The following is a 20,444-nucleotide window of genomic DNA, read 5'->3' on the forward strand; positions in this document are numbered from 1 at the left end:
AAAATCATCCTAAATGTGTCAGTCACTGACTTATAGAGTACAATCTAATTGATTTCTTATTAAAAACTGCATTAGAATAAATAGCAACAAATAATAGTCAAGTTTAGAAGATACTGAATTTATTTGCTATCTGGTGTGTGTGTGTGTGTGTGTGTGTGTGTGTGTGTGTTCAGCACCTGTACAGTTGAATGGGAAAGGCAGAGGACACCAGGTATCTTCCTTTTTCGTGCTCTACCTTATTTGCCTCGGTCTCTCATTGAACCTGAAGCTCACTGGTTTGCCTAGATTGGCTGGTCAAAGACCACCTGGAATCCACTTGTTTCTACCTCACAAAGTTCGGGATTCAGGCATAAGAGCACATACTTGGCTCTTATGTGGGTAATGAGGATTTGAACTTTGGTCCTCATGCTTGCATAGCAAGTGCTCTTTTTTTTTAAAATTTATTTTTATTTTATGTGCATTGGTGTTTTGCCTGCATGTATGTCTATGTGCAGGTGTCAGCTCTTGGAGTTACAAGTCAGTTGTGAGCCATGTGGGTGCTGGGAATTGAACCCTGGTCCTCTAGAAGAGCAGTCAGTGCTCTAGCCACAAAAGCAAGTTCTTTTAATCACTAAGCCATCTACCCCAAACCTATCTTTTTATTTTTTATTTTAGGAAATAATATGAAATATTAGCTTCTATTCAAATGAACAGCAAACTGAGATAGGTCTTGGCCTGATCCTGTCATTTAATTTCCTCTACACATGAGCCTCAGCAGACACCTCTGCTCAGTCCTCGGCTCTTACTTAGCACAGGATCCTGAGTTTCTCAACAATACTACAGCAAGGAAAATAGCTGAACACTTGGCGTCATTTCTCTTTAGCTGTATTGCCAACAAAATAGACTCTTGGGGGTTTTCTCAAAAGTAAGATGATTTTGCTGTGAACCAAGCAATGTAGGGACTTGAGGAGGAAGGGACTGAAAGAATTCAAACAGTACAGTGGTCTCTGTGAGGGAGCTGTATATGCCTGAACTCCACCTAGTGACTCCTTCTAGCAGAGATCTTATAGAAATGCAAAGATTTCTATTAAATGGCTGGCTCTGCAGGCCCTTCTGTCCCGGGATGTTAAACACACAGATTGACACTGAAATTATAACTAGAGGAAACCTCTGAAAAGAGGCAGTTTTACAGAAATAAAAAAGGTGTTTGGTTTTACAGAGAAAGACATACTTGATAACTTAAGTGCTTGCCTGAGAAGAAATACTTCTAATGTTATTATTCCCACCTAAGATGTGTGTCCCATTCCACAGGGTTTAAAAAGAACCCTGACAATGTCATAGAACGACACATTATTAAAGGGGAATTTGAATTGACAAATTCACTTACTAAAAGTGACAGAAAAATCAATCATTAGGCTCTCCTAGTCACTGCTACAAATCAGCAATACTGGGCAGTTCTGAAGTAGGGAAAAGGATGCTTTTGTTAAGAAGGAACATTGCAAATTCACTGTTGCTCAATACTTTTGTTGGAAATAAGTTGGAGCCTAATATCAAGCTTTCATTAGCTTCTTAATTCAGTCCTACTATATTTCAGCACTGGTTCTGGATTAATCATTTCCTGATATTTGGTGAAAATATTGGGCAAAGGACACTCAAATATTACTGTGGAATATGCATGATGAGTACTTTTAAGAGGGAGAACTAGCATCTATAGAAACTTTACAAAGTTTAATAATCTTTGACACACCAAGTCCACTGGGCAAAGAGGGATACGTGGATACATACATACATACACCCCCACCTTCTGTAGCACTATAGAAAAGCAGGACCACTTTATATCTTTGTTAACAGGGGACTGTTCTATGGATTATGAGTGTAGTCACTGAAAAATAAAACAACAAATGTTCTGATAGAGAAGCACTTTTGATAAACAAGAGGAAGAAAGCTGTAGATCTTTGAGTTTACTAGAATTATCAGAAAATATGCATGACATGTATGACTTTATAAGTGAAACTGTGTAGTGGAGGAGCTTTGCTACTATTATCCTCTCAATCTAAATACCCCCGAACAAACTGTTTGAGATATTTATAATGAATTGTAATTGTAAGGTAACTAATAACTTTTAAATGTTTGTGCTTTGGAGGTATTTGCAAATTTTCAATCGAATTAACCCATGAGAAAAAGTTACCAAAGCTTCCAATTTATAGGATGGGAATTTCAATCACGGGAAGTGAGAAGACACTGAACTTCATTTCTCTGCTACTGAGATAAAAAGTTCAATTTAGCTGTGAAGGGGAAAGGGAAAAGCACCAACAAGGATCAAGAATGAAAACGAATCCCCAAATCATTCATTTCCACTAAGAGAACTTGGTGTGTTAAATTATACACTTAAACAAAAATGGCGGGGAGTGGAGAGAGACCAAAAGAAAAAGGTAGTCTGTGTGTGTCTTTCAAAATTTGATTTTTGATCTCTACAGTGGAACTGAAGAAAACATCAAAGTCAGGTAGATACAAAGTAGCTGTGATGATTTTCAAAACCCTCTTTTAAATATTCTGTGAAGGCTGGAATGCATTTAATTCTCTTTCTCTTTCTCTGAGAACTTAGGATGTAAGATCTCCCAGGCTCCACACTCAACCATGGAGAGCCCAAGAGTCAATGGATACTTGAGATACATACACCCTTCGGCGAGTACTCCAAGGAACAACTGGCAAGTAAGTTTTGGAGAGCCGTGACCAGTTTCCAACATGGAAACCCGTCCGAAACTAAATAAAAACACCTTTTCAAAGCCAAACTCAGCAAACTGAGGAGGCCGAAGGGTACGGGCCAGGAAATAGCTGCTAATCCCAGCATTACAATCACACGCGTGCAACCCAGACCTGACCCACACCCACTCGGCGGCGAGTGCAAAGCATGGGATTCCAACCCGGAAGATAGCAAAAGGAGCCTTCTCAGCGTCCGGGAAGGCAGTTCTTCATGTTTTCCCCTCTCATCCAAGACAGCCTGAGCTAGGCAACCGCCGTCCGCCCAACCCTATCTCTTTGGGTCCCTCCCGCGGCTCGCTGGCTGGCACCAAGGTGGTCTCAGCGCTGACGAGCTCCTAAGGTCCGAGTGGCTGCTAGCTGCACCCCGGGGACAGAAAAAGGAAGACAGGTCACCTACACCCAAAGGACAGCGCGCTCACCTTCATGACCCATGTATTCGGTTCCGCCGCGGACCCCTGCAGTATCTTCCCGCCGGCCCACACTGAGCCCCTGGGCTTCTGTAGCAGCCATTACCTGGCCCAGTAGAAAGGGACGAGCCTTGGGCGGAGCTGAGCGAGGAAATACCAATAGAAACGAGCTTCGGGTTGCATGCCGACCCACTGAGGGCGTTCCTACACGCCTACGCCGCGCCGTCACATTCTGGACCAATAGAATGCGGCGAGCATGGCTAGTTATCCCGCCTCTAACTGATGGAGCCGCGCCCCCTTCCGGTGCCGGGAGACCAAGAACTACAACTCCCAGCATGCTACCAGGCTGTGGGAAGGCAGCACTGGATGAGCGGCTGACGGGCGGGGGTGCGCCCGCGAGTGCCCCGGCGTGTTCGCTTAGTTCAGTGAATCAGAACAATGACTGCGCCGCCGGGTCCCCGGGAGCGCCTCGCACGGCTGTGAGGAGCTGCGGCCGGCAGAGCGGCGGGCGGCGCAGCCTCGGCCGTGTAGTGTCAGTGCCCGCTCGGGAGCCCCCTGCACAGCCCCTGCCCAGAACCGCAGCCCGCGCTATCCGCCGCGCTTCAGCGCCTCAGCTGCTCTTCGGGAGCCGTGCATTGTTGTGAGCCACTGGAGGGGCGCGGGGATTGCATAGCCTGGAGCCCCTCGGCGCCCTTTAGAGCCATGTGGATACCTACGGAGCACGAGAAATACGGCGTGGGTGAGTGCTCGCGGGCGAACTTTTACCACGCTCCGGTCCTTGCCCCCACGCAGCTCGCTCCGCGCCAGGCTGCAAATGCCAGCTCTTGGCATAGCAGAGCGGGTCCCAGGCTTGGCCACACTGGCCTCCGGCCGAGGGGTGCGCGCTGGGATCTCGTTCCTCACCGCGCACTCCGGGCTCCTCGAACTGGGTCCCAGAACATCGGGACAGCCGCTCCGGGCTCTGCTGGTAGAGTTTGGAGCGGCCGCGGGGCGTGTTGCGTGTCAAGTTGGAAAGGGAAGCCAACAGGGTTTCTCCCTCCAACCTCTGCTGGCCCACAGCGGCAGGGAAACCGTAGTGGGCTGCAAGGATTTCTCGGGGTGATGAGAGAGACCACGAACCCGCCGTTAGAACACTCCCAAACAGTGGGAAGGCGCGAAGTCCCTGCGGCTGGGGGGGGGGGGGAGGTGGTCGGCATTCCCAGGGTGCGTAATGTGGCACCAAGAGCCCCAGTGACAGACAGAGTCGGGACTCAGCCTCCTTCCTCCCTTCCCTCCCGGGTGTCTGGGGTGTGTGTTGCGGACGGGGGTTGGTAAATTTCAACATCTGTGCCGCTGCGCTGTTTGGTCCTTGGAGGGGAACCGAGATTTCGGCAGCTTTTTTTCCACTTCTGGCCACCTTCTCCTCCAGATGAGCGCAGTGGGGGGTCGTAGAGGCCCGCTGGAAAGTGTTGCGGGATAGGAGGGTCCAGTAAGCCTGGCCTTGGATGCTGGGAGGCAGCTTTCAGGAGGGGACTACCCTGACACTGATTTGGGAGAAAAACGAACAGGATAGCGTTCACTGTTGTGTGCAAAGGTGAACAACAAAGGACATTAATGTTGACTGATGAATTCAGGAGGCTCCCTTCCTTTTCCTCCTCCCTTTTCGGGAGGATTACAGTTCCCGTTTTTGTTGTTTGGTTTCAGCTGGGTCCCCCCCTTGACAGTCACTCCTTTTAGGGTTGAGACTATTTAGAAGCCAGGCTCACTGACAAGCCTGAAGCGGCCAAATGCAATTATAACCTCCCAGAAGGTCTAACAGAAAGAAAGCATTATGGATTTTACTGACAGTCTTCATTTCCTATAATGCCCCGTCCTGCTGATTGGCGTTCTTGTTTTTATTGTGGACGGACCTAGTAATTTATATGATACGAAGATGTGTTTATGTTCTAAATTCATTCTCCTGTAATTTAAAAAATCTAGAAAACCTCTCAAGGGAATCGAAATCATAGGAGACACCCCCCCCCTTCTTCTTCTTCTTCTTTTTTTTTTTTTTTTTTTTTTTTGCCTAGGGATGGGACTTTATCTATCAAAGGGACTCGATGATTAAATAAAGTCGTATTTTACGCTTCCCTTCTGGGCTGTGACTGGTTAGCAAGACAATAGTTTGTCTTGTCTACACCATAGAGAAGGGTTTCCCTGCTTCTAAATCTAAGAGTGAGCCCTTGCCTAAGGGTTCACCCAGAGAGGTATAGCTACTGGTTGTTTTCCTCTCCTTTCCCTCCTCCTTTTTGGGGATCAGATAACCCTTGCAAGGGAAAAGGTATTTCCTGTGGGAACTGATGAGGAAGTGTAGAGCTTCGCCTTCTAACCAGTTTGACACCTGGAGGAGGAGGAATCGCAGTTCCCCCCTCCCCCCAGGCAGCACTGTCCTGCTTGGAGTCAGTCCCAGAGGTTGTTTTCCTGCAAGTGTTAAATGCTACAGATTATGGATGGCAGTTATTTTCTAGGTTTCCTTATGTGCCAGGTCACAGCTGGGGTACTGATATCGATTAGTTTTTTTCTCTTGCCTTTCTTTGCAAGCTGTGGGCAGAGGCTTAAAAACCACTCTGGGATTTTCTGGAATGGCAACTGGATATGATCAGTCAAGTGTTTGGGTCTTGCTGCAGACACCTAGGCTTGGGGTGCAAAGTAGGGTTAGGAGGTAAGAGGGTGTGCATGTTTGGGAAAGAGAGGTGCTAGATAAGATGAGAGGCGGGAACACAAAGTGTTTCTGCCCCAAAATGTTGCTGTCATTTATGCAATATCACATACTTAAGAATGTTACTCATCTTTTATTATTAAGTTTTGAGCATTTGGCTTGTGGAATGCTTAGTTGTTTTTGAGAACCCATCTGTTAGGCGGGTGCGTGATGAAAAATTTGCTAGGATACTTACGTGTGGACTTTCATTTTTCACCATGGTGAGCAAGCAGTATTTGGAGCTGCTTAGATTGCAAAGTCTTTACAATTTAAAAAAAAAAAATCTGAGTTATGTTTTTTATTATTATAGAGAATATGTTATATTTGGCTCAAAGCAGGTATAGAAATCAATTTCCTTATTCTTTGTAATAAGTATTTAACTTAGAATACCCAAAGTTTCAGTATATTGTGCATATTTTTGTGATGATGCCTTTCAAATATAGCCTTTCATATAAGTGTCTATATAACCTATGGTTATATATAAAGCAATATAATGGATAAAATCACTTAAAATTTGCACTTCTAAGATGTATCAGTAGATATTCAAGTCTGGCATGTAGGAATTCTTTTTAATATTTAATTGATGAGTAAGCAGAAAACAATCTACACTTAGTCGCTGATTCTTGGGAAGTACAGTTGAACAGCTTTAGTCCTGAGGAATAAAGAACCTTGCCTTTAAAAAATCTGTTAGTAGCTGAACTTGGTGGTAGAGACCTGTTTATGACCTCAGCTACTTAGGAGACTCAGCAAGCAGACAAGTTTAAGGACTGCCTGAGCCATAGCATCAACTATAGGCTAGTATGATCAAGTTTGCAAGACCAAGTATAAATGTATACACAATTGCGTGCATACATACATAAATGACTGTATATAAGTTTAGTGGAAACATTTCCCTAGCAAGCATGAGGCTGAAGACTCAGTCGTATTGCCAAGGGGGAAAAAGAGGTGAGTGGTCCAGGATAAGAGCTATGGTGTGATAATGGGCACATTTGTCTTAGGTAAGACTAATTAGCTCTTGCTCTCCTCTGCACACTGCTGACTGTTGTCCACTGAGTTAGTGGAGGTAAGTAATCTAACCCTTCCAAGCCCTGGTCTCTGGGGTAAGTGCTTCCTAAAGTCCTTACCAGTACTAACTCTGCAGAGTTCTTCCAACCAAATGTGTACTTTGTTACAAACTGTCATCAAGGGGAATGAAGTTCTAACTAGAGAGATGCTTTTGTTGTGATGTGTCGCACATCTTTTTCAACTAAAATCAGAAATTAGTGAATGCTTCCTGGAAGGCTGCCAGGATACAGGTGATCCCTGCTCTCTTTCTCGGTCTGTTTGGTTCTGTTTCTCTGGGATCAGCTCCACGGGCAGTAATTCTTGCACACTCACTTATTACTGCCCTCCAGACCTCTTTGTTGTCTTGCACATCCTCCTCTGTTCTTGTGCTTCGTATAAAGGTGGGCACCAGTTGAAAGAAAGTTAAAGCCATCGTGTATGCTTATCTCTTCACCATGTCTACTGAGCAATCTGAGGAGAGCCAGTGGGTCTTCTGAGCCTCAGGCTCATCCCTCTCAAACCTAAGGAGATGTTTTATATATGTGAGCCTGGTTAAGCTTAGCCAGACAATATCAGCTACCAAACAAAAACAAAGCAATGTAACACAAAACAAAAAATAAAAGAGAGGAAAAGAAAAAAGAAAGCCTTACAAAAACCAAAACCCCAAACAAGCTGCTCTGAAGGTCATGAATGCCATTTTAAAGATAAAATATCACAGTCTCGATGTTACTCGTCCTTACAAATATTCTCAACCTGTTATTTCTTTGGAATAGGAATCTGATTCTTTGTTGCAATATCTTCAAATTCAGAGAAAGAGGCACCTTCTCTTTCTTGTTTAGGATCTTTAGTCTCTTTCCCTTTGGAAGGGGTTTTTGATGGTAGCCTGTGTAGGACAGTAAGGAAGGTTACCTTTCCTCTTGGCTTTTGTCTGTTTCATTGCTGTTTCTTAAAATGTTTCCTGTTTGTGCTAATGCATTGTAGATAGATAATACAGAGGACAAAATAGTTTGAGATTGTTGGTAATGCTTTGAGCCTGGTGCAGGCTCCATACTGCAAGTGGGAAGAAAAGAATAATTAGAAGGACCGTGCCAATGACAGAGCTGATGTTCTTGATCTAGCCTCCTGAAGCAACAGCCAGGAAAAAAATAGTTTCCTTCTTTTGGTCATTGTCCTATGTGATGATTCTTTCATAAAGTCTCCATGGTAACAGAGATGCTGTCCTTCCCTTTAGAAGCAGTTATAGTAGCACCATAAAGATTACAAAATTTCAAGAAACGCAGGCTTTCCCTGTTTTGAGCTGTATTCATTACCATAGCGCTTTGAGAATTGTCTTTGATAATATATGTCTAAGTTTTTCCCATGCTGACTTATGCTGTGAGCACATGTATCAGAAAAATATTTAGGCAAAAGAAAATGTTGGTAGAATAGCCTACTAATACAACATTTCATATTTGAAAAAAATGTGAACTTATTTTATGTGAGCCTGTCCTTTGAAGCAGAGCAATAATTTACACTTGAGATGAGAAAACATTAGCATTTATCCTGGTTTAATGCTCTTAATCTTGCACTATCATTCTAAGAGAAATAATGAATTTCCTGCCCTGTTGTATATTAAGTGCCCTCTACAACCACTGCACACACACAAGGGACAGCACATTTGCCCATATTCCATGTTATCTAGTCTTTTTTTTTTTTTTTTTAATTAAACCTGGTCACTAAATTGGCTCAATGGCTTATTAATAGCTCCCAACCCACAGTTTGAAAAATACTGCAGCACTGCCACATGTATGAGACTAATGTATTTAGAACTTAGACACTGTTAGGTTTCTGTTAAGTTCTTTACATGGCATTGGTATGGAGTTTTAACATTTTTTTCTTTTTCTGTTTTTGTGTGTGCTTGTATGTGTTTGCATGCATGTGCATATATATGTTTGCATGTTTTCCATGTATATGGGCACACTTAACATGCTCAAATGGAAGACAAGATTGCTGTCAAGAATTTCTCCTTTCTCCCACCTCCAACATCTCCCAAGTCCTAACCAACTCGCCTTGAATTAATGACCTGTCTATTCTTCTCTAGTGCGTGGTGTGTATGGTGTGTGTGTGTGTGTGTGTGTGTCTATGTGTGTGTAACTGAGTGAGCTCAATTAGTGTTGCTCTTACTTGCATATGTTTAGGATTGACCCCTTAAGATTGGAGTCATCACTAAAAACAAACTACTGGTTCTTACTCTCTTTGTAGCCATTGCTTGCCTGTACCTCTTCATCTAGGGTTGTGGCCTTGTGAAATCACCCTCCCCCTCCCCCCACCAGCATGTGGATTGGTATGGTCTTTGCAGATCTTGTGCAGACAATCTTATTCTTAAGACTTCCTGGGAGCAATATCTATCATGATAGTCCAGAAGACATTACCACATGGCAGTTGTCCCAGTCTTCTGGCTCTTACAAGCTTTTTGACCCCCTTCCTCGATAGTCCTTAAACATTAGGTGTGGGGTTGTGTTATAGACACTCCATTTGAGACTGAAGACCCCACAGTCACTTAACCTATGCATTTTCACCTATTATGAATCTCCCGAATAGGCTCCATCTGCTTTGAAAAGAAGTTTCTTTGGTGACATGTGCAAGTTGTCCTTATCTATGGATATAAAGGATGTATATTTATAGTACAGTTGGGAACTATATTACATTGGTAATGTGGTAGTAGTAGGCTCTCCTACAGGTCCTATGATCTCTCTAGGCACGGGTTTACAGTATCAAGCCTGAGTTCACTCCAGTGAACAGGCATTAGGTCCAGTTAGATAACTCTTGGTTACCCTGGAGATACAAATGCCACCACTGCACCATTGAGGCTGTCTTCCCAGGACTGTCATTGTGCTCCTTAAGCTTTATAGCTCTTGTTGCAGCTCGCATAGCGCCTTCTAACACCATGAGGACTAGCTGTCAGAGAGGAGGCGTCCCGGTCAGGACTAGCTTGATTTTTCCAAGTATATGGTGTCTTGCTTTCATGCTCTGAGGGCAACCAAGATCCATGGCAATAAGCTGTATGATTTTGCGGGTCCTTTGTGTGCCTTTTTGTCAGGGTCTTTCTTAATGACGTTGATCTCAATGGGATCAATGTGGGACCGTTCACAGCATTCTTTTGACATTGCTCCATGATCCCTACATACAAGATAACTATTAAACTATCTGCCAGTGGTAGGTGTGCTGGTTAGTGTGTTAAGATGACACAAACTAGAGTCACCCAGACATAGGAAAACTCAATTAAGAAAATGCCTCTATTTGATTGACCTTTGAGCACAGATGTGGAGCATTTTTCGAATTTCTGATTGATGCCGGATGGTCCAGCCCACTGTGGGCATTACCATCCCTAGGCAGGTAGGCAGTGTTGTATAAGGAAAGTAGCTGAGCAAGCTGGAGAGAAGATGCCAATAAACATTGTTCCTTCATGGCCTCTGCTTCAGTTCCTCCGTCCAAGTTTCTACTCGAGTTCCTACCCTGACTTCCCTCAATGATGGGCTGTGATATGGAAGTGCAAGCCAATTAAGCTCTTCTTCTCCCAATTTGCTTTGGGTTGTGGTGTTTATGCCAGCAAAGGAGAGCAAAATACAACAGTAGGACAAGCCATTTCTTGTGCCTTAAAAAAAAAAAATGGTCCTGATCGTCTTTTAGAGCAGCAGGTGGTCATATAAGAGAAACTTATTTTCCCGACAAACTGAACTAGTTAAGTTTACTTACTTGTGTATTAGAAAAAGAATAAAGAACTCCAGTTCCTCAAGCTTATCTCCATTTAAATAATTTAACTTTACTTGTGTTTTTAGGCACACAGAAGATGTGTGTTAAGATGTGGATGCCCACGATTGAAATGAAAATCACTAAAAAGTGTTAATATATTTTGATAATTTAGTTGTGACAAAACTGTTAGGCAGTACCTTGCTGATTGTAATTTGTCAGGATCCTTTTGGAACCTTGATACATACTTATGTAGAATATATTTCTTAGTTACCTTTCTATTGCTGTGATAAAACACCATGACCAAAGCAACTTCTAAAAGACAGTGTTTAATTGTCTTACAGTTTCAGAGGTCTAGAGTTCATGATGTAGAGTAAAAGCATGGCAGCAGGAACAGCTGAGTGTTCACATCTTGATCATAAGTAGGAGGCAGAGAGATAAGGGATTGGCGTGGGCTTTTGAAACCTCAAAGCCAGTCCCCAGTGACACACTTTCTTCAATAAGGACATACTTCCTAGTCCTTCCCAAGCAGTTCCACCAATTGGGGACTGAGCCTATGGGAGCCATTCTCATTCAAAGCACTACATTATATAAAAATAATATTTATGGAGCATTTGCTGTATGCCAAGTATAGTTCTAAGAGCTTGTCTTGTATTGCTGTTTAGTCTTCATGATGTTCCACAAAGGAAGGTTGAATGGCCATACATATTTTACAGAAAACTGAATGGTGTTTTGGATAAGAATGGCCTCCTTAGATTCATGTGTTAGAATGCTTGGCCATAGGGAGTAGGACTATCAGGAAGTGTGGACTTGCTGGAGGAAATATGTCCCTGTGGAGGCACACTTTGAGGTTTCATATGCTCAAGGTATGCTCAGTGTGGCACATAGTCTCCTTCTGCTGCCTGTGGATCAAGATGTAGAACTCTTGGCTCCTCCAGCACCATGTCTGCTTGCATGCTGCCATGCTTCCTGCCATGACGATAATGGGCTAAATCTTTGAAATCGTAAGCCAGCTCCAATTAAACGCTTTCCTTTATAAGAGTTGCTGTGGTCATGGTGTCTCTTCACAGCACTGAACACTTAACTAAAACAGAAGTGTTAAGTAACTTGTCAGGAGTCACACAGAAAAGGATTGGAAGGCTTGCATAAACTACTCTCTTGGGCATTGTGCTGAACTATCTGGGGTGATAGTCACTAACAGGACATTTGCTAATCTCATTCCCTAAAATGTACATGGGGGACACAACAAACCCAAAACCAAATAGGAGCAAAACACTTTGTGTACAGAGTTGTCCCTTACCATATTGCCTTTGAAACAGCATAAATGACCATAGGATAGGTTAGTTAGTTTCTGCTATGAGCACATCAGAATATACAATGGGATATTTATGCTTCAAAAGTATATAATCCAGATATTTAGTATTAAGTTACAAGTTAGAGAAAACAAAGAGTAGGGTCAAAACTATAGAAGATACAGTTATTGCACCAACAAGGAATTGTTAAACATTAGTAAATTCTCATTATTTTTCAATATTAAATATGAAAATATATATGAGTGTGTATATATATATATATATACACACATACATGTTGCTTATGAAGAGTGGAATAAAAATGAGTAAGTAGTTACTACCAAAACTGATGAGTTATAAATACCTAAACCAGTTAACCAGCTTTCAGCTTAGCAAGGAGCTGTGGATGGAGCAGTGTGGCACAACTCTGTAAGCCCAGGAAGCTCCTTCAGGAGGCTGAGGCAGGAAGATCAAAGTTTGAAGCCAGGGACTCATAGGGAGACTACTCATAGGGAGACTTTGTCTTAAAAACAAAACAAAACAACAACAACAAAGCAAAACTAGATCAAGAAACCAATTGACCAGCCAACTAAAAAAAATGTAGATGGAATCTGATAGGTAGTTAAGAAATAAAAGCAAAAAGGCTTCATAATTGAACATAGGGAGTTGGAGAAAAGCTTAAGCTGTTGTCCTAGTGAGTTGTAGATAGTATAGCAAAAATACCATGGACAGGGCTGTTTAACAATAGAAATTTGTTTCCCACTGTGCTGGAGATTGTAAGTCCAAGATCAAGATGCTAGCTTTTTGCTTGCAAGTGGTCACTTGTGCTGTGTCCTTGCAGAGTTTGCCAAAACAAGGTCTCCTTCTTTTTATAAGTTCACCAATGTCACTGTAAAGATTCAACCTAATTACCAAATTATCACTCGAAGGCGTCATCTTCAGATACCATCACCTTCAGGATTAGCATCTCTGTATGCTACATTGAGGATTACAAGCATACAACCCATGTCAGATGCCTTAGTTTCTGCTCTGGTACCCTGATGAATAAGTGTCTTTTGTTCAGTAAATGAGACTTTTTTTTGCCTACTTGTAGGCAAAACTTGTAATGTCACTGTAAGGGTTTTGTTTGGCCACTCTGAGTTTAAGATACCTGCAAAGCATGCTGTCATCTCGCCTCAGTGGGCACCAGGCACTCACAAGACGCACAGACATACATGCAGGCAAAATGAAGAAAAAGAATTAAAAAATATGTACAATTTGCATTTGCAAAGTCCATCATAGTAAAATTGGGAGAAAGACAAGGAAGAAAAGCAATTGGTGGTGCTGTTTTTGCTTTCTCTTACTAAGCAGGGTGGCTTCAAAGACTCAAGCAGCTGAGAGATTTACAGGAGGACCATTCAGTGCTTCTTACACACCAGCTTTGAGGTAGAATAGACGCATTCAGCTTAGAGGGTATCCTTTTCTGTCCTGGACACCCACTGTTCTAATCTTTCCACCTCATCTTTTTTTTTTTTTTTAAACTTTTGAGATATGGCCCCTTTCAGGAATAACTGTGATAGGAAGGTGGGTGGGAGGGAAGACGAAAACAGTCTGTAGAGGATGCAACTTTGCTGTTGAGATGTAAACTGTGGTCTTCACGAGAAAAGTGAGTGATTATATGGGCGCCTTTAAAATGCTACAGTAACCAAGCTTACTTTTGTCTGTTTTTAGTGTGTGTTGGTGATAGAGAAGGAGATGAAATGCCCCAAACAATGTTACTACTACACAATGACCTACAAGTAGGTACTTTAGATTGGAGCTCTCTCGGCACGTCAGCCAGCCTTTGAACAAACACCTGGAAATGGGATGCACGATGCCTTTATTTTTAGCACTGCCCTTAGTTAGCACTTGTGACGAGGTTTAAGACTCAGGTTACACTAGCTAGTGATCATATTTGCATCCTTAAGCACAAAGAGGGAAAGCCACTAAGTCTGAAAGCAGGTATCTGGCACAAGGGAGTGAATTAAAACATGGCTTTTTCTCAGCTGATGAGAGAGAGAGGAGAGCACGACATTCACATGGAGCCTTTGAGGACTACCAATGCATGTGCGTGTGTTCCTTATAAGCATTCCAGGCTCTTGTGAATATGCAGATAGACAGCTTGGCAGAGAGCGTGATCGGCAAGAACATTTAAGAATATGAGATTTGAACACTACCTATGTGAGCTTGACCATCATATCCCCCCAAATTGTGTAAAATTTTTGTAAATCATGCAGTTCATTGTTCATTTTTTATTTGATTATTGGTTGGACACTGACCTAAAAATATCTACCAGGAATCTGGCAAACACGTAGTGATTTGGTTCCATGTTTTTATGTATTTCAAATGAATAAATCCTACCTGTCTTGGCAACAAAAAGCAGACAGGTTTGGGAGCATGGGCTTGTATGTATGGGCAGGCGACTAAAAATAGCTGAGCAGAACAGCACCCTCCACCTGGGGAAGGGGCGGGGGTCTGTTCTCCATTTCCCTGAGACAGCCAGAATCAGTGGAGTGGTTGTGATCTCCTTGGCTCTCAGTTTAGCAAGGCTCTTGAAGAAACAAAGAAACTTAAAACCTGAAAAAACAGTTTGGTCAAGATGCAGAAGAGATTAACAATGGTTAATAGGAATAATTTGGGGAAATTTCTACAAAATTGTGCAGTTATTACTTCTGTCAGTGGTGTACGGAATATGGTTCGGAACACTGAATTTATATGTTTATTCCCTGAAGTCAGCAGGGAAATGTGTGTGTGTTCTCATATATATGGTTACGTAGTACTCATGGTAAATTTAAAAAGAGGAAAACATTTAGGAAAAGAATTGGAATGCTAGTATTGCTATATCCAATAGCTACACATGACATAGTGATAAAGGAACGTTCTACTTTTTAATAACTTCCAAAATTAACATGAATTTTTTTTTATAATCAGAAAACAGTTATACAACCTCTTTAGTAAATGAAGCATGGTTTCATGAATAGGATTTCCTTTCTGGATTAGAGATTAGACTGTTGGAAGTTGAGTCAGGATAGCCTGACTTTAGCTAGTCTTTTATGTCCAGGAGGAAGTACCCTGTTCCAAAGTTTGAAAATGGCTTACCTTGCTATGGCCAGGCTAGTGCTTGTCATGTTGATGCCCTGTTCATGTCCTAGTAGCTACTGTGACACTTTGCTTCCAGATGGCTTTGGGGCATAAGACTTTGGGAAATCAAAAACTGTAGCTTGTTTTTGAAAAATGGCTTCAAATGATTTCACCTGAGATAAAAATGCTACCCTGTGCTGGGAGTGTTTGTTCAGAAGTCTGATGTTGGTGGCCCCACTGCCTTTGCATTGTCCTGCAACTGTCCTGTGAGACTGTGGGCCATGGATGAGTTACGAAAGAGAAACCTTCCGTAAAAAGTCAACAACTTGAAGCTTTCCTTGGCATTTATAGGGAATAAGTGCTTATGCATGAGTATCATGGACCCAGTGTGTTCCCTCCTAACTCAGTATGTTGCAGCCCTAATTCCCAGGGTGCCTGTATTTGGAGAAAGGAAGTAACCAAGATGAAATGAAGTCATAAGGGTGGGGCTTATGGGCTTGCCATTTTAAGGAAGAGACTCTAGAGAACTCTCTGGTTCTCTGCATACGCAGTAAAGTCATTAGAGCACACAGGGAGGTGGTAGCGTTGTGCAGGCCCGGAGGAGCGCTCTCCTCAGGAGCCACCCTTGAGGGATCTTGACTGAGACATTCATCATCCAGAACTGAAGACACATGTACCACCAAGCCTGTGCTTCTCTGCTATGACAGCTCAGGCGACGGCAGAATCTTAGATATTAGGTATCACAGGAGAGATACGAAGGAAAGAGAAGCAGCATTCTTGACCTCAGTGTAATCCATGCCGACCTTTTCAGGGCCTGAAACCCTGACTCCCCTGACTCTATCCTAAGAAGCAGAGAGTCATCAGACTCTTTGAAGATGTTCCTCCCCCAGTAACTCTGGCCTTAGATTATTGGAATAATGTTAGATTTGTATTTATTTACGGTGTTGTAGAGTTAGTTACCGTCTTGAGTTATATCATTTGGGCCTCCATGAAAGCAACCAACAGAAGTGAGTCTTCAAAAGTTTCATTTCTCATGCTACAATTATTATTAAAAAACTAGGACAACAGGTTTAACCATCTGGGTTGGCATTTAAGACAGGTAGATGACGTTTCATGACAAAGAGCATCATTTTAGGTGCATGGTGTTTTAGAAAAAACCTAGCTGTAGAATGCAGCCCTCTGAAGAGAGAAGCAATATTTGGAGGATTTTTTTTTTCTTTCCCATTTTGTTATCCTTATGCAAGTGTTCCTGAGTAGACTTAGTATAACCTTTCATAGGTTGACCTGTTGCAGTTTTTCCCCCAGTGGCAATTACGACGGTGATTATTGATTTCATGGGCTGCCTGCTAATAAGGCAGGCACTGCTTCACGGGTATCCTCAGAGGGTTAGCACTGGATCCCTGAGCAAGTGAAGGACCTGGAATAGTTCATAGCTGCATTTCAGTTTGTGTGACGTCTCTTCAAGGTGGATGTTATCTACATTTCTATTTCAGTACTCACTCACTGTAGCAGTATTACAGGGACGAGTTCTTCAAACTTTAAAGTGAACGTCAGGACTTGGGATGGTGGTCTTCCGGAGGAAACAGCCCTGTGGAGGCAGTGTCTCATATCCTGAAAAACTCCGGACTTGTGTAAAAGAATGGAAGTTCTTTGAAAATACTCCTGTAGGCGTGACTCACCAGCTGCTGGGATTGTCCAGTATAAACACCTGAGTGGAACTGTACTTTAAATAGCTGGAACTCTTGTTTCTCTTCCTTCTGGGTGACTTCCTCCCCCTCCCCCTATTCCTGTCACCTGACCTATCTTGGACAATGGTTTGTCTTCTTTTGTGGCTTCTTTCTAACTCCCGGGCAGAGGAAGAAAACAGGATTTAGTATTGAGCTGCAAATAAAACCTCTAGTATATGTTTAAATTACAGGAAGCTAGGTATGAGCTGGTGGAGGAAAAGAAAACAGAAAAGCAAATTGAATTTAAGATGAAAATTTAAAACAGCTAGGCGGCCTGTTTGGTTGGTACTGGTACCATGTGTGCATTCAAGCCTTGCAGCAAGTCGTTTCCTCCAGGGGGCATGCAGCTGGGAAGGGCTGATAGTTAGAAAAGGAGATGAGTCAAAACTCAGAGCCCTCTCCTTTTCACATGATCTGGGACTAGAATCTGGAGGCACTGCCCTAAGGCTTTGGGATTCTGTGCACAGTGGTGCACTATTCACTTTTCACTATTCACTTTTTACATGAGGCCGTGGTACCAGCCTTAGGTGAACACAGTCTCCTCGTTGTCTTTTTCCTTTCTCATTAGACTTTGCTAGTTGAGGTCATCCTGTTTTGTGTAGTGCTACGGCACAGTGGTGCTGGAGGGGCCTCTAGCAGGATCAGTAGGGGGAAGTGGGGGGAAGGGTATGGGGCTTAGGAAAATAAGAACCAGGGACTAAACAGTGCCTAGTGCCTCAAGGAAATCAAAGCATGATTGAACAGGTCAGGATGGACCATGGAGTAAGGAACAAGTCTTCAGTCACTCAGGGTAACTGTGAGGAACAGAGGAAGAAGGGAAGGAGGGTCACATAACTGGATGGAACTGAGAGTCTCCTTCTGAGGCTTCTGTTTCTCTGTTGCCAGCGCTTGCTCCTCTCAGACTTCTCACTCCTGTGCCCACCCAAGGAGCCTCGACCTGTGTGGCCAAGGAGCTGGTATGCTAGAGAGGCACCTCTCTTAGCTAAATTACTGCTGTAGCCTCCTAATTTGCCTCTTTCCTACACTTATATCTGTCTAGTGTGTGCTTCCATGGGAGCCACCTGGCCTTTTAAAAGAGGAGATTTGTTGAAGTGGGTCATTGTGGTGGCGACTTTAGTGTTTCCTTCCCCATCAGGCTTTAGAGTCCAAAGCCCTTTCATACATACGGGGTTCTTCCTAAATTGGTACATGACCGAAGTTCTGCACTGTTTGCTGTTCTTCTTCCTGTTCCCTTGTCCTCCATCCTAGGGACCCAAATTCTGCTCCTCAGGTGCAGTGCTTCCCCAGGACTCACGACCTTTGCATTTACTGGAATTCTGCTTGGGCCAATCATCTCTCTCCCACATCTTTATGTGGCAAACGGAACTGCAAAGTCTCTTTAAGACATTTCCTATACTGACTTCTCCCCTCCATCCCACATCTGTGTCTTACAGCTGCTTCTCACAGGCCCACGTCTTTGAAAACTTTACTTTTGCCGTAGTCTGGGGAAGCCCTGAGGCTAGAGGTGGTGGAGTACAGCACTAACCCGTAGCATGTGTGCTGCATGTTGAATGGATGAATGAATTGGTTCTTCAGATGAAGAGGGAGAAGAAAGCTTTAACTCAGTGTGTGGCAGTGACTTGTGACTCTCTGAGCAGACAAGGACTGAGTGCTAGGGCAGCATCTTCCATGCTCGAGACTGATGGTTGATCAGAGGGAGACAGGTGCAGGCCAGAGAGGTGTCTGAAAGTAGTTACCTAAAAATCCAACATGTGAATCTCTTCCTTAGGGGTGCATGTAAAATTACCATACACAGAACATCCAGGTAGAGAATCCAGACGAGGCTGCTGGGGCGACTTCACACAGAAACATGTTGCTAACCACTGTGCTTCACAGTCAGGACTGGATCATAATTTCATTTACTGTTGTTCCTTCTGTTCTGAGCATAGACTTTGTGCAAGTTGTCATGTTTTGGTTACTGAATAGTAAAAATGCAAAAATGTTTTATTTGAGTACACACACACACACACACACACACACACACACACACACATCTTGACAAAAATGTTTTGACATCTGGGCTCCGTTTAAATGTTAGAAGATGTTCCTTCACATCTGGTTGTCACATGCTTTGGCCATCATGTAACTCTAACTTGAACACAATCTTCAAGCATATCCTAAATTTTTGACATTCTTAATGCATCCTGGACACTGAAGGTATTTTCCTAAGCCTTTGTGGATTTCAATTTGCAACAAAATCTACCCCCCATCCCACAATATCCCAGGATTATGGTCTTTATTAGAAAACAGAAGAACTCTTAACAAATACAATAATATTAGCTAGCCATCATGAGAAGAGTATTTTCACTGTACTGAATGACCACAACAAAATGCAGAAATATGTGGTATGCAAAAACAGACAGATAAAACATAAAATAACAACAACAGTATCAAAACCATCACAATGGTTTACAGCTTCTGGTTTTAAAATTTTCTTGTTAGGAAAGTTTATTCACTGGGGCATTTATTCAACATGGCCTGTCACACAATATGGATACCACTGCAGACTATGCTTGGCACATGATGGCTGAATCTCAGGGCAGACTGGGTAGCAGGAGCACTTTCCAGATTTTTGTAGTAGTATGGCATTGGCTTGCAGGAATGCTGTCAATGTCCTCAGTGAATACCAAGTCAGCGTAAAAAGTGTGAATGTTCTAGGGGCCCATGATGTTTTGTGGATGTTATATTTTAAGATTCTATACAAGAGTTTATTCAAACAATGAGAAGTTTCCTGTGAAAACCAAAGTCTGCAAACCTCTGACTTTGTAAGAATACTTTGAAACAATATTGGATTATTACAGGATAAAAATCTTAAATTCTGTCCCAGGAAGCTTTGAAGTAATAGCCACGTTTCTCCCAATGAACTGACCTGAGGAGGTAGTAAAGAAATTTTTTGGTTTGGGGTTGTGCATTGTCCTGGAATTTCTGTATTTCCCAGAACACATAGCATGTGCTGTAGTTGGCACCATGATGTATTAAAACCATTTGTGTCTGGAAAACACACGTATGATCCCCTCGTTCTGTATAGTGCCCATTTGCAGAGGTTAATGGGAGTTTATTCTATGAAAGGAAGAGCCTGGTGTTCTCATTTTGGTTCTGTCGTAATAATAGTGTGAACTCAGTCAAAGCATTTATCTTCTTAGGCTCAGCCAGAAAATGAGAGAGTTCTTTGAGGTGGTTTCTATGTTCTCCTCAGATTCTAGGGGCCGGCCAGCAAGATGTCAGTGCAATGTCTGGGAGAGTCTATATACTATATACGAGGTGTTTTTGTGTTCAGGGATGGGAGGCAGAGTGGTTGAGCTCCTTACTGCTTATGCCAATCTCTTCTACCTGACAGGTGCTACATTTGCAGTGATGGTGCTGCCTTGACCTTTGTAGTAATCCTGGAGAGTCTGGGCCAGTCAATTTTAGGATTTTATATGTATTATATAGACACCATTTCTCCCTACCTATCCACTTATATGACATTGGCAATGTAGTCAATTTACTCAAGTGATAAGCTTTAGATTCTGTTTTTGTGACACGTTTGAAGAAAATATTGGTTAATGGGGTCAGTTTGGAAATAATTTAGTTTCTTTTTCTGAAAGGTTTTCTTATTATTGGAGAAGAGCCCAGGAATGAAATATATTAGTTAACTGTCAAGAAACAA

The 20,444-nt window shown here is 42.7% G+C and overlaps 2 protein-coding genes across 5 annotated transcripts in view; one reads left to right on the top strand and one right to left on the bottom strand.

Annotated features, from left to right (window-relative positions):
* Positions 1–3,309, bottom strand: part of Znf277 (zinc finger protein 277) — a 122,101-nt gene extending 118,792 nt beyond the window's left edge. The window contains exon 1 of the mRNA XM_051145116.1: positions 3,162–3,309. Coding sequence (XP_051001073.1) covers positions 3,162–3,252 — 91 coding nt within the window. The 5' untranslated portion in view covers positions 3,253–3,309. The remainder of the gene's footprint in view (positions 1–3,161) is intronic.
* Positions 3,310–3,643: 334 nt separating this feature from the next.
* Positions 3,644–20,444, top strand: part of Dock4 (dedicator of cytokinesis 4) — a 415,077-nt gene continuing 398,276 nt past the window's right edge. For 3 of the 4 annotated variants that reach the window (XM_051145092.1, XM_051145105.1, XM_051145097.1), the window contains exon 1: positions 3,646–3,888. In XM_051145092.1, the coding sequence (XP_051001049.1) occupies positions 3,852–3,888 (37 nt within the window). In that variant the 5' untranslated portion in view covers positions 3,646–3,851. Of the gene's footprint in view, positions 3,889–20,444 lie in introns of all 4 variants that reach the window. The other variant, XM_051145099.1, reaches the window with a different exon arrangement.

The sequence above is a fragment of the Acomys russatus genome, chromosome 1, assembly GCF_903995435.1.
Source record: "Acomys russatus chromosome 1, mAcoRus1.1, whole genome shotgun sequence".
Lineage (NCBI taxonomy): Eukaryota > Metazoa > Chordata > Mammalia > Rodentia > Muridae > Acomys > Acomys russatus.